Raw genomic sequence first — 15,258 nt, 5'->3', positions numbered from 1 at the left:
CCACTGTATAGGCAGGGATTAATTATCTCACACAGTTGTGGTATCCAATAGAACAGTCCCCTCGCACTCCATTTTTGTCCCACTCACCTCCTCTCTCACTGCCTGCTGCCATTCACCACCTTGTCAGATGTACAGTAGCAGCTTCACAAAAATAAGGAAAATCATGGTCTTCACACATGCTAAGCTAACTTCAGAATTCCTTACCGGATTAGATTCTCTCAGCGGAGACTCACTGTGCCACACTTCAACAATTCCTGAATCAGAGCATTGTTTCTTCCTTCTTCTGTTTCCTAGACATAGTCAGCCAGTGGGGAGGGGGGGGGGGGGTGTACAAAGACACCCTCAATGCAAAACAAAAAAAATTGTGTTTGATTACCATTGTTGGTATTTTTAATGTACAGTCACTTGAAATAATACTAAGTGAATACACATATTTAGAAAAAAACATTCAATGATATAAAATAAAAACGCCAAGCAGAACAAGTCATTTCACTTGCCATGAAGAAAGAAGAAGCAGGATATGGGAACTTTTGCAGTTCAATAGTTCCTTTTAACATTGACAGGATAAAACCACAACAGAGTGTTCTGACTCAGTTCTATCCAAGTGATGCAAATTTATAAGATAAAATACTTCTTAATGAAACAAAATGCCCCCATTCAAAAATAACAGATGAGAGGCTACTGCGTTTGTTTTCAACAGAGGATGCCAATGTATTTATTCCAAAAAAGTGCATAAGAGCAGCAGCATTACTGGGACAGTGTGGGACAAAATATCATATAAAAAATTAAGTTAAAAGGGAACTTTGTTTTTAAGGGAACTCTGTCAAAAACAAAAGACAAATCGAGGATTTGAATATAAAAAGGTGTTAAGTAGGGGTTACCTGCCAATGTTTTGTGATCAATTTTTTTTTTGAGGCTCCGATACACTCGCCAACTTAAGTCCTGTAAAAATGTTTGATATGTTGGTCAATGATCAATGAATGACAGCGATGTAGCCCAACACTGAAGAGAATATCAAACAAGTAAACTGAAGTAAAATTGCACTCAAGGCAACAACCAGGATTTGTATACATATATAAAAACGCCTCCCATCATTTATCCCGTCACCTATGTATCTTTTAGCACACGATAACAGATGGGGGGCAGGGTCACACGGCACCACCCACACTGGAGGAAAGTCCAACTTGCTTTTTTTTGATTGGTATTTCTCATATGTATACATTACTAGTTTTACATTTTACAACTACTGCTGCTATTTCTTAAAAAAAAAAAAATACACCACCAATCACCCTATTTCCTAAGTGATGATATCGCTGGAACAGTTAAATCCAACAGCAACACAAAAGTTAAAAACAGCAGTAATAAAAAAAAAGAATAATAATTTATGTCTTTGTATTCTCATGGACAATAGTGTTTAGAAATGAACCACTGGATCATTCTAAACATAGGCACAGTTTAGAAAAAAAAAATTGTAAAAAAAGAACAAAAAGAAAACAAAAAAACCCAAAAAGTACAAAAAAAATTATACACAAGCCATCATTAGACCTTTGTTCATTATGGTGGAGAAGTAATCAACACAAGTTATCTCCAGGGAGAAAGGATGATGTAAAAAATAAAATATATATAAAAAAAGATGACACGTTAAATTATGGCAGCAGCAGTAAATGTGAAGTTCCAAAGACTTTTGTTTGTTTTTGCATATAGCTGTATCCTCGCTCACATAGTAGATGCTTGTAATTACTGTAAATACATTGGCAATGAGAGCACGCTTATGATTAAAAGACTTGCCACTTAGCTCACAGTTACTCAATATATATAAATTCATATATCTTCAGTTTTGGCAAAGAGATGGAAATATTTTCCTCCTGTACGATTCGGAATGAAAAGATGAGTGGGGACTGCAGGGTCCGAGAATGACCGTAATAAAGTGGAGCAATGCAGAGTCTCCATTGTTTCTCCTCGTATCTGCCCTAAGACTGTGAGAGAAAGAGTCTCTTTTCCGCCCACCACTTCTTCTTCTTCTTCGCCCCCCCCCCCGACACTGGTCGTGGGCGAAACGACTACTTTACAGTGTATGATACACAAAATGGGGCGGGCAGGCAGGTGTGAGGGTGCAGAGCAAGCGGAGGGGCCGGCTCTGGCCTCAAACCATAGCACGGTACGGTCCCTGCATCTTGAGGAACTGGATGATGAAGGAGGGGCCCCCGGCCACAATCTGGGGCGGCAGGTGGCTGAGGGGACAGTTCTCGATGCTCATGATGGACAGCTTGCTGCACAGGGCCAGCTCAAATGGGAGGCTGTGCAGGTTGGGGTTGTCATTGAGGTACAATTCCTCCAGGTTCTCCAGTGTGCCTGAGGGTGGAGACCACTGTGTTAAAACAAACATGTACACATCTATGGAAAAAAACATACCTCAGAGTGACAACAACAATAGACTTTCAGGAATAGATGCTGACATCCAGTGTAAATTAATGTATCAAAATGGCGATTTCGATTATAAATTTAAAAAGTGATTATATTGCAATCTTTTTTTACATATCCTCTGTCAAAACAATTAATCCAAGGTAGAATTCAAGTAGCACTATTAAGACAAATATCTAATATACATCTAGCTTTAGATTGGTGCAGGAGGAACTTTAGTTTTGTGCGGGGCTGAGTCCATGGTGGGTGCAAGTCAGTGTCTGCACTGTCCAATGAGCACGCACAGCGTGTGTGTATCATGACGAGTGAGAGTTTGCGCCGCGCTTGTGCACAATGCAGTAGTGCTGATATCAAAACAAGCAAAACAAAACTAGCTTTTGATAGCTTATTAACTACATGACTTGGCACCCACCCGGCACTGAGGCCTTCTGTTTTATCTTTTTTGTCAACGAAAACTTGCACCAAAGTCATCAAAGACCCATCTTTAGCTTTTCATGTCTCGTTTTCGTCTTGCGTTGTTAACAAAAACAATACTGGTTTCAAACATTAACCCTAACAGGCCTACTACCAACACACTGTATCTTTAAGCCAATGCAAACCCAGTCTCAATGCAATGCTAACACCTACAGCTCCCTCCTCCACCCATGTTAATCTGTGGCTTAGCACACAACTTCAGCAGTAACTAGCCGACACCAATTGAGCACTGGAGGGGTCAAAAGTGGAACAAATAGTGGACTGATAATCTCTCAAACCCTACTGGTCAACTCTAATGTCGATGTAGATTTAAGTGTGGCATTGTTTGCTAATAAAGAGCCAGAGACAAAGTTGATTCTAGGTTGCAGCCAGTTCAGCACTGACACAACATGTAGCAATATGAGCAGCTCTGAGTACCATTTCCACATCAGACGTGTGTCCAATTTGGAGTTGAACTGTCAAGCAAAATTCAACGCAACAATAAGTCATTGACCCCTATAAAGCAGTAGATATTTATGTGCAAAAATTGTTTCCTGTTCATGAGCACTTTGTATATTTGCAGTACAATTAGATGGCTTTACCAATCTCTTCAGGAAGATGTTGCAGCAGATTCTCCCCCAAACCAAGATGAGTCAGGTTGGTGAGGTGGCCAATTCCTCTGGGTAACGTCGTCAGCTGGTTATTTGTCAACACCAATTTCTAATGACAATGAGAGGGCAAGTCGGTTACTAATTGGCTATCCTCAATCAGTTAGTGCGAAGGTAGCTCTGCTGCACATTGGAAACTCATTACAAGTATAATATATATATATATATATATATATATATATATATATATATAAATTCCACTTTGCATTTTACCTTATAACATATTTTCCTCACAATAAGGTGCACTTAAAAAGCCTTACGTTTTCTCGAAAATCGACGGTGCGTCTGATGCGTGTAAAAATGCTGTGCGACTTTGGTGAGGGCTATGCTTGACTGACAGACCATTTCCGACTGACAGTACGGTGGCAGCGATAAACCAATCAGAGAACAATACGCAATACGTACAGTACATACGCTGACACCGAGAACATGTAATACGTACAGTACGTACACTTAACCTCCGCCACGCCTCTGGTAAGTATACTACTGGTATGCAGCAAAACAACATTGTACCCATTTCTCCACTATTGTGAAAAAGCAAGTGAAGCAAATGAATTTGGAGATTGCCATCATCCAGGAGAATGACAGACGGCGAACACGGAGGCAGCAACAGTTGAGTTACGGCATCTTATGTGAATGGATTGTGGATGCTTGGGATAAGGTATCTGCTTTAACTGTTGTCCGAGCTTTGGCGAAAACCAGCATCATTGGTGAACCGGACAACAAGACTCCCGACAATGATGAGAGGGAACACGGCATGTTTGATGGCGAAACTGCCCAGAAATTCAGATACAGAAGATGAAGACTTTGATGGATTTCTGGGAGAAGATCAATTTCAAAAATACGACGAGTGTATTGTTCAATAGTAGAATAAAGTTCTCACTGTTTTGCTTCCGTTGCCTTTTTGTAGACCGTATGTATGTTTTAGCATGCGCCTTATAATACGGTGCGTCTTGCATATGGGTCAAGTATAGAAACAGACCCTGTAATTGAGACTGGGCCTTATAATCCGGTGCGCCTTATGGTGCAGAAAATACGGTACTTCTCATAGTCTTTGATTGCTACTCAACACGGAACAAGCATCAACCAACTTGCCTGTAAATCTTTGAGATAAGCAATTTCATTGGGGAGCGATTCCAACTTGTTTTCCTCCAAGTCAAGCTCTCGAAGCTTTCTCAAATTGCCAATACCGTGTGGTAACTTCTTCAGAAGGTTATTTGACAAAATTAACACCTGTGAAGAAAAAGACAACAGTGACATTGGTCTCATGGCATAATCATTGTACCATTTTGGACATGGCATTAAATGTTGACATAATGTCTTGCCTTGACATTAAAAAGGGACTGATTGCAGCAGATTCAGACATACTGCATGCAATATATCCCGCTGTCTTCCTGCTTGACTAAGCGAGCTACGCCAACGAAACATACACACCCACACTGGTTATGTTGGTTATCTGTTAATAACGGTGATGTGGCCAGGTTTAGCAACTAAAGTTGGACAGTTGGGATCTCGAGCCAGTTGCAATCAGTCTCTTCAAGCTAATAACACAGAGATTACAATCTTCATGCCAAGAGGAAAATGTTACTTTTTAATGACCACTGTCAATGGCAAATTTAAGCCTTCCACCATGAAATGTAGACCCTGAGATTGGAATAGATACACTACATTTTTATTATACTTAGTCTATGCGTCGCATTTGTGGCTCACCTCCAGAGACACCAGGCCACAGACATCCTCTGGGATCTTAGTCAGCTGATTGGTGGCTAGGTTGAGCTCCACCATGCTGATCCATGTTCCAAAGTCCAATGGCAGAGAAGTTAATTGGTTGTCCTGAGGAAGGCAAAGGCATGAATTAATTAGTTAAATGCAAGACCACTCCGAAGGTCAATACAAGTAGCGCAATGTTCTAGTGGTGCACTTTGGTAACTGTGTTAGCTGGAAGCAAAATAACTTTTTACAGAATTAAATCCAAACGGAAGCTAGTGTAGGATGTGCCTGTAAACAACGTCAATATCGACTGAGACCTCGGTAGAATAGTTGTTCGCATAAACTGAGACATAAATTACTGGAAATAAAAGGAATTGCATTTACATGTGCAACATTTACTTCAGGATTACTGTGCCAATGAGGAATTTCTCACCTTCCTCCATGTTGTGTAACCAGTAGAGAAAAAAAATCATATACGTTATTCTTGTACTTTTTTTTTTTAAATACTTGTTATTCTTTTGGCTTTGTTCTGATTAGCTGTGTGAATACATAAACTTTGATGATGAATTACAGTAAAGCAAATCCGTTTCATGTGCGGTTAAGCCTGACAAAAACGGGACTTTCCACCAGATTCACATTTCATACAACTTATGAATTGAGTCAATCAAAACCAACTTTATGGCTGTGGTATTTTTTTCCTCTATGCTTTGCCATGTTGTTATAGGAAAGTCTAACTGAAATTTGTAACCAAAATAATTAGTTAAGACAAATGACACAGTATAATTTTCAAGTCATAGTTTTAAAGCATAATTCAAATTTCATTGCACTAACCCCCCAATGATCATTTTTGGGCCAAATTAAAACCTCAAAATATATTGTTCCACATTATATTGAACAGAGCTTCAAAACATTTCACTGGTTGTAAAGAACTGAGATGTTCATTTGTTGAATTTGCAGTCATATTGACTGGAAACATAACATAATTTCAATCAAAAATAGGCAAAGTTGCATGTTAACACAAGACACATTTGATATACAACCTTCACAATTCTTGCATCCATTGAACTTGTGAGTTTGTGAAGTGTTTCTGCTAGACTTCATCAGCATACACCCCTTCAGCTGCTGTTTTGGTGGGAACTGCCAACCCCCCTCAAGAGTTTTTATTTGACTGATGATGCTCAATTGGTTCCCATTTTGGTTGAGGTCAGGGGAAAACATTAATTTTTTTCTGCTTTGAATAATCGCTTATGTCGCCAACGCATGTATATCACCCATGCAGAGAAGGAGCAGGAAGCGGGTGTTTGAAGACGTGGGAATATTAAAGAGGCTAGAGAACGCTACTAGGCAAAGAAAGAGAAGGAAAACAACAACAAAAACAGAGAGGGGCTAAACAAGAACTTCAACACCGTGACATGTATCCGTTGTGTCTGCAGCACTATTGAATCGGCGTCGCCGCTGTACCGCAACAATGAAATCTCAGCATGAAACCTCTGGAGTATCCTCAACCTTGATGTTCATGTGACTCCAGAGGAACCAGCAGTTTCAAATACCCGTTTTGTAATGTCTTTTTTTGCAGCTGATTGGATGAATTTGTCTGGTAGAAACCATCCTCACTGCACTTTGGCGCAATCCTGGCTGTGCAAAATATCCGAAATACTATGTCTTCACATGACATCATGCTTTAGTTTTGGGAAATATTTTTTTTCAAGGTTCCAAGGCATCCCATTTTGCTCGAAACCTGTGGCACGCTTAATGTGGAACATCATCTTTAAGTAGATTTCCTTTAAATCACCTGGCAAACTAGTCATGTCTAAGATTGATCTCCATAATCTCAGCCCAGAGACACAATGCCCTCCATGAATTTCAATGAAAAAAAATAATGTTTATGATACTAAAATCATATTTGCATAATAATTTGGAACACAGTGTATAGTATATGACAGGACAAATGTCAATGATATCAGGCAGACAGGTGCAGAATAAGTGCAAGACAGGTGTGTATACCTTCATGTTAAGCTTGCTTAAAACTTTGGCCCTGGAGAAAATTCCGAATGGGATCTTGTTGATACGGTTGTGCTCCATGTTGAGCGAGTAGATGGTAGAGAACTGGGATGGTCCACCCACAGGATATGACTGGAAGCAGTTCCTTGCTAGTGTCAGGCTCGTCAGTTTGACCAAACTTGAGAGGAGGCCCTAAATAACAAGGAAACCAAATATGAGACAATTTTTTTTTGTACACTGAATATCCTTTGACAGACTCTTAAAGTCACGGCTGCCCCCGTTTGTCTTGTGTCGTTCTTGTGAACCCAATAATGTGCATGGTTTTGTCTCGTGAGTGTATCGTGACACGCCTTACTTATACAAATAACTTTTCTGACAATTTGGTTATGACCATAATTTCCTACGTTGACATACTGTATTTGTTGAAACAAGTTGTACATACCTCTGGTAACACTGAAATGTTGTTGTTTTCAAGATTTAGCTCTTCCAATTCTCGACATTTAGCTAGCGATCTGGGGATGGCTGACAATCTATTGTATCGTAGACCCAAGCGGTTTATGCTGGCAAAGTTTCCTAAAATAGAAGAAAAGAAGAAAGAACAACTTGCATAATTACTCTTAAAAGTATAGAAAAATACTACAAAGCTGATATGTTAGTTAAACAAATACTATAGGCACAGTAGTTCAATTAAGGAGGTGAACATCTTATATTCGAGAAATTCACTCAACAGAGCGAAACATTTCAAGAAAGTGTTTCTTAATAATTGTATAATGATTATAGTTTCACTAATACAAAACCCCAATTCAGTTTATCATCAAGTTTAAATTTAACAGACAGACTGAGACCAACATTGTCAAAAAGTTCAATTATGTAAACTACCGTTTCACGCTTGAGCCTTTAATTGCACTCTTAATTGTACTCCTGAAATCAAATGCATCTATTTAAATTAGAATATGGTGCAAAATGTATCAATATACCTATAGTCTCTGGGAGGTCTAAGAGCTCATTGTGCTGCAAATCTAAGTTGGTTATCTGTGTGCAATTCCCAATCTCCTTCGGTAAGTGCTCCAACTGATTATGGGCGACATCCAGAGTACTGAGGTTGCAAAGTTCTCCTGCAAAAACATACAAAGAAATGCTCTTCAAAATGTTATTCATATTAAAAGTATAGCAGAATTCCTAAATGTATTTTAAAGATTAAAACTACGCTCTACATCAGGTTACATGTAGTTAAATGCTAAAGACAAACTTCAATCGAGTAACTTTAATTTCATGTGTGAACCCACCGATCTCCGCGGGAAGCTGCTTGAACTTGTTCTCCCGGATGCTGAGTGTTGTGAGCTTGGAAAGGTTTCGAATGTCCTTCTCCACCGTCGTGATGCGGTTGAAGCGTAGGTAGAGTGTCTTCAGGGACTTCAGCCGGTAGACTACTGGCGGGATCTCTCTCAGCTTGTTGTGCCGAAGATCGAGCATTTGAAGCTTCTTAAGAGAGTCCAGTGAGTCGGGCAGGCTGGTTAAAGAGTTCTCACTCAGGGCTAAAGTGACCAGGCCTGAGAGGCAGCCCACTTCCGGTGGTAGGCTCTGCAATTTGTTGCTGTATAGGTACAGTTCTGCCAGCTGCGTCAGCTCCTTAATGGAGGTGGGCAACATGTGAATAGAGCGTTTAGATAGATCCAAACGCATGGAATTTTCCTCCCGGCACTTGTTAAGCTCCTTAATCACCTCAGCATTGCTGGACTTTTTGCGTGTACCTGGTGCTGGGTTTGGCCGCTTTATCGTATTGTCAACGGAGAAGGCAACACCCGGTGCAGAGCTGCTGGTGTCCTTCTTACCTTCTTTGGCTTCTTTCCCTTTGGTCTTAGTTTCTTTGCCCCCATCCTTTCCCAGGCCTGCCAGAGCCTTGGCCTCCTTGTCCCTTTCTTTGCCTCCCAAACCACTTTTAAGGTCCTTTTCTTTTGAATCTTTTTCTTTGCCTAAAGTACTACTCATGTCGACGTTATCGGGCGTCCTGCAAAGTTGCTCATGGGACTTTTTCGTCAGGTTACTTACTCAGGGAAAAAAAGGACACGGACAGTTGAGGAGGCTTTTAAATAAAGCATCCCTGTGCAGGCCCACACATTTACCAGTCTTTGAGAGAGTGACCACTTTTCAAATGTTTCTTTCAGAGTAAAAAATCCTTTGAAGAAGCTGAACTGTGGCATTCATGGGCCACATGCTTAAGCGTTGGAGCTGCATGCAATCCCAGGACTTTTAGGTAAAACTTGTGGAATTCCTTATGGCTCAAAGGGTCATCAAGGTTTTGTAATCCCTTAACAGTTTGCTGTAAAAGACAAAAAAAAAGACATTTTTACAGTTTCAAATAGTAAAATGTACAGTCATTCCCAGTTCCATAAGTTGTCAGTGTTGTACTATAATCATTTTAGGGTGGTGATACCCATGCTGTAGCCCAGCAGGTATCTTGTGGATTTTCTTATGCACAGTACAAAAAGTGAATTAAAGCATAATCAGAGGGTGGTTAGCATTTTGACCACACAGTCTGCAGATCTGGAAGATCTTGGTTCGATGCTTTCCCTGTGCATGGGTTTTCTCCAGGTACTCCGCTTTCCCCCACATTCCAAAAACATGCATGTTAGGTTAATTGGCGATTCTAAATTGTCCATAGGTATGGCAACTTAGTACGGTAGTTACGGTGTACCCCTGCCTCTTGCGCAAAGTTAGCTGGGCTAGGCATTACCTCATGACCCTAATGAGGATAAGCGCCATAGAAGATGGATGGCTGGACAGAGGAGAGTGACAAAAAAGGAACTCTCGCATTCTAGGGGATCCAATTCAATAATAATTAGTAGAACTAGTTAAAATTGTTAAGCTGGGAATGACAGGGCACCACTCGATACAATACAATTCACAATTGGACCAACTACCAAGTTATTGTAATGTACTATATATTTACTTAGAGAGTTTGGATTAAGTCAAACTTAAAATGTAAGATGTTTGCATGGTGGTTTCTCTTCCCTCTTTTCGGCACCAATTCCTCTTCTGGTTTTACCGCAAATCAGTCGTGCTGCTGCCTTTATATTAACCGAGCTAACCACAACACAGATGTTAGAATTACCATAACAACAGTGTGTGTTATATCGTATGGTAGGCAGTTTTATGTCACACTAAAATATGTATCGCAGTATCGCACAGCACTATCTCCAAGTGATGGTTCTTTGCAGTCAGGCTTGTTGACTAAACAAATTGCTGAGAAAGAGTTCTGCCACCCACATACTGTACTTTGCATCAGTGTTGTCCCGCTCAGACAGAGAGAGTGTGAGCACAGCAAGGTGCTCCATGTACCTCTCACCAATACACATGTCAAGTGTAACCTCAGTTTTTGTAGGAGTTGGTCTGCCAAAATTTATTTTTATCAGTTATCATACGGCCAAACAATGAGCCTAACAAGCTAGTCCATGGAATCAAGTCAAGTGCCCAAACAGAAGAGTCACAACTTGGTGAAAGTCTCAAGTGGTGAAGAATGTAGTGTTTCTTTAGAATTGGGACGCTATGGACAAATTCCGGCCAGAGAATCCTTTAATCATCTTTAATATCAGGGTGTATGTGTGTGTGGTGGCACCGCCTATCTGTGTGTGTTAAAGGAAACTGCAAAATAATTGCAAGGGCCAGAAATGTCATTCAGAAGATGACAAATACTATTGAATTAAAGAAAAAACTTGTAGCAAAGTACAACTGTAGCATCTGTTACAGTAAGGTTGTAATACAAAGGTGCATAGTTAATACAGGTTGTAGACGGAACGGTTTAAGAGAGACACATAACAGAAAGTGAGCCAGGCTAGTCTGTGTAATGGTTGTACCTGTTTACGTTTATTTTGTTTTCTAACCCTAACCCTAACCCTAACCCTAACTTATTTTTCACTATAAAATGTGTTTTGTATTAATAATTATGGGTGCCCTGAACAGATTCACTTTTATTTTGAATGCGGCTCCGTCTTAGATGTAAATAAAACATTCTCCACAGACTGAACACACTTCTGTGACTGCCCTTCAAATTAAGAGCGCCGTCTGCCCCATGTCTGTGTAAACAAAGCAAGTGTCATAAAGCGAGTGTCATAAAAATATGCACTTGGAATTTCATGGGTGACAACATCTACCTTCATGACAAGCACAGGCATTACAGTTTGCTGAAGATGTAGTAGCAATGTGTGCACAGGCTGACATCCCATTAGAACAGGTAGCGAGTTTACAAATAAATTCATGTTCTTTACCCTTTGAGACAGGTTTTTAAACAAGACTCAGCTGTATTTAAATTGTATAGCGTTTTATATCGTCATATCATGATACTTCCCAAACATATTGTGATACATGTTAAGGTCACTATTGCCCAACCCTAGTGTTTTTGTACATTTTGGTTTTCATCTGAACTTTTGGAACGAAAACCAACATTTGTGTTTTTATTCAATTCTAACAACCATACACATTGTACAGTATATATGAAAAGGGGCTCAAAAGGTTTTACATTACAGATCAGGTGAGCATTCGCAATGCAGCATTTATATATAGAAATCTACATAAAACAGCATATGAGCACAATGTTTGTTTTTTGTTTTTACAAGGTGAAAGGCTGAAGCAAACACTTTAAACAGGTTTGGTGTGTATGCTGTAGCATCGGGTACATGAAGTTATGCCAGTCAAATAGCAAATCTGTTGAATGTACTAAGCATAACCTCACAGCAACTTTCCGCCACTAAATAAACATGGCCCATTGTGTGTTGACATTACCTATGTCCGTAACAAACAGTTATTTGAAAGTTGTGTTATAAAAGACATTCAAGAAAACATTTCTTATCTTTAAATCTTTTTTTAACACAATGTGGCTTCATTTCTTGTGGTTCTTCGCTTGTTTAGTCTCTCCTGCTGTTCAGCCTCAGTGCCTGTATATAGCTCGCTTGCACAAGTTAAGCCGCGGCAAAGAGAGACAGGTTTGGATCAGGATCAGAGTTAAGAGAAAAGGTTGAGACTGCTGAGAGTAATCTATAGAAGTGGCGTTCAAAGCATGGAGCCCCAAAAGCAAGAGGTCATATGACCTTTAGGGGAAAATCCCCCTTCACCACCTAATGTTTGACAGAACATTCCCCAAATTAAAACATATTCTACAGTCTGACTGACACGCGTGTGTGTAATAGAATTATTGCCCTAAAATGAGAAAAGCCAGATCAGCCCCACTGTCATCTAGTCCAAACTCTACAAGCAACTTCCTTTTATGGTTGTACACTTTATCTCCCTGCAGGACAACATGCTGCTACATTACTTAGTGCAGACAAGATAATCTTTTTGTCTAAAGTCTAATCTAAACGGAGACCAAAAAAAACATACCATCTAAGCAGCACTAACAACCAACCCTGCGAGATATAGTCTCATCTTAAATGTGCAAAAGCACGTTTTGGTGAAATAGTACAAACGTATAAAGCCCAGGTGACCAAATAAGATCACATTTCAGGGGAAGAATTACAAAATAAAAAATAAATAACGGCAGTGTTTTAAAAGGGGGAATAAAGAACCTCATAAAATGTTCAATTTTCTGTGGTGCAAATGTCCTAGCTGCATATGCAAAGAATATAAGCCTGTTGCTAGTTTAGTTCAGTCATATGGTCTGATCAAACGTTTGACATTAGGTATCTGTAACTCTTCCAAAGACTCAAAAAGTCATTCTTATTGGTATGATCTTTTCAATTGATAATGTCTCCTTTCCTGCCAACAAATAGGCTACTGTAGCTAGCTTGTTGCATTTCCCTCATTTGCCCCCTTCATGTTAAACAGCAACCCAAAAAGCAAAAAAACAACAAATATCCGTTTCCACTTCAAGCTTCCGCCAGCTGATATCAACAGGCATATGCGTAGCTCAGTAAACAAAAGCTTGTGCTTGCAGTATCCATCTTGCGTAGTCGGTGCATGGTCATGGTCATAGTTTAAAAACAACATTGTACGTAAGCAGTGTGGACATTGTCAAAACAATTGCGTTCAGTGTTGAAATCTGACAAAACTGCTGACAGGTCATTTTTCTTTCATCTCTTACAACAACATGCGGGTTCATCAGCAGTAACAATCCATCAATAAGTTTTATTACACGACAAAGAGGCAAAAACATCAAATTTTCAATGGAACCGATAGCAAACATATGTTGTAATTTTGACATCACAGTGAGATGTTCCTGGTTAATGAAATATACTTGAAAATAATGCAGATGCAGTATTGCAGGTGTGCATTAATTATGTTTAATTATCCATAAAAACACATTAATGTAGTTTTATTTTGGGAGTGGAAAGGGGCTCTCTAACACACTAGGTGGTGGGGTTCCCATAAAATTAACTATATTGGCTGACAAGTCATGTTTAAGTAGACAAGATACTACCTAACAGAGGTTCTAATAGAAAAAATGAAAAAGCACCTGTTGATTTACCCATTGTTAAAACGTTGCATAAGACTGGCTGCTATGCTAACGACAAATCCTGGGAATGAGATTAACCACACATCAGTCGCAAGTCAAGGATGTCATGTCACGTTTCTAGATGATTTTATTTACATTAAATAACAAATATGCATAATGAATTTTACGTCATCCATCAGAGTGGATCATCAAACATGAAATAAAATAGCTATTGTAGTAGGGAAACGTTCCAATACTGAATGTAGTAGTGAAAATCGTAATGCAAAGCTACACCCAACTGAAGGTGTCTGGGGGAGTATATTTATTACAAAATAATTTAGTCATCTTAACAAAGAAGGTATTTCTGGGTGACATGACTGGCGAGAACACAGGAAATAAATTCAGCTATGCTAAAGATCAACAGCTAACGTCAGTTTTGCTAACATCTGCTAGCAAGCCAGGCAAGCTAACATACTTCCAAGACATCCAATCAAAATATGAGGTACAGTGATATAATAAAATGATAATTTGTTGTAGTTATTTGCAAGAAATGTGGACATCTGAGACTGTTTTCCCACTGAGTGCTACCGATTAGCTTTGCCTAAAGTGAAGCTAACTGTGAGTAGGCCCAAGCACAACCGTTGACTGTCGCGGACCCTCTAGTCCGCCTTGACTTGGACCGTGAAGAGAAGCTTCTATTACGGCCAGCTGAGGGCCATCGATGGGTGAACAGCGAATGTAGCAAAACGACATGGCAGCACAACAGTCGACGAAAAGAGGGTGAGTTCTCATCTTTAGCATAGCATCCGAGCGCCGCTGTGCTCCAGTATTGAATGTTAGCCGAAGGGAAAAAAGAAAACACTCCAGAAACAGCGGCCATTCCGAAGCTGAACAAAAGAGTGCGTTTGTAGTCATTACATTAAAATGACACTCATGCGTTACGTAAGTTTTTGCATGAGCCTCATTCGTGTATAACGTCGGGGCTTTGGTGACACTGCGTAATGTTGATGAAAAATGACATTGTAAATGTGATAATATAACTGTTTTACCTTCAGAGGTGTGACTCCGCCATCCTCGCTGCTTCCTCCTCTTTTCCTACACTGCTGCTCTCCGCTCCTCCGCCCCGCCCTCCCTGACACCAACATGCGTCATTTGCTAACTGGCCAATCACATCGCTCAACACCAGCTGCGCCTCGCCTGCAAAGCGGACATGCGCAATGGGCTCCAGCGCCAAGAAGCGACAACAAACCAAGACCAAGGAAAAAGCTTTCGAAGAACAACAGGAAGTTCAGAAATAGCTGTTTTTATGACAGATCAGACAACCAATCGTTTCGGACGCCGAGGTCATCACAATTACGAATAAAAACAGTTACAAGGTTATTAGAAGTCAATAATGATGAGGGGAAATCCCAGTTGCAAATATGATCATTTCTGTGCATTAGTATATTGACTCATAATCTAAACGAAAACAGCGTTATCACAACACTTTGGAAGTATTCCCCGTCAGCCTTGTTTAGTAAACTTTCTTCATGATGCAACACATTACGAAACAGAGATTTAGAAACAACAACATGCAATGGA

The 15,258-nt window shown here is 39.9% G+C and overlaps 1 protein-coding gene across 1 annotated transcript; it reads right to left on the bottom strand.

Annotated features, from left to right (window-relative positions):
* Positions 1-362: 362 nt before the first annotated feature.
* Positions 363-14,856, bottom strand: shoc2 (SHOC2 leucine rich repeat scaffold protein). The gene is made up of 9 exons (XM_058062626.2): positions 14,727-14,856; positions 8,540-9,573; positions 8,231-8,368; positions 7,696-7,826; positions 7,257-7,445; positions 5,253-5,375; positions 4,638-4,775; positions 3,477-3,594; positions 363-2,352 (listed from the first exon to the last, which is right to left on the bottom strand). Exons 2-9 carry the CDS (start codon positions 9,240-9,242, stop codon positions 2,144-2,146), a joined length of 1,749 nt encoding a protein of 582 aa, XP_057918609.2. The 5' UTR covers positions 9,243-9,573; positions 14,727-14,856; the 3' UTR covers positions 363-2,143.
* Between the last annotated feature and the right edge of the window lie 402 nt (positions 14,857-15,258).

Source organism: Doryrhamphus excisus, linkage group LG9 (genome assembly GCF_037039965.1).
Source record: "Doryrhamphus excisus strain RoL-2023G ecotype Guam linkage group LG9, RoL_Dexc_Guam_v1.1, whole genome shotgun sequence".
NCBI classification, from domain to species: Eukaryota; Metazoa; Chordata; class Actinopteri; order Syngnathiformes; family Syngnathidae; genus Doryrhamphus; species Doryrhamphus excisus.
Note: the sequence above shows the minus strand (reverse complement) of the source record. Positions and strands in the feature narration are given on the sequence as shown.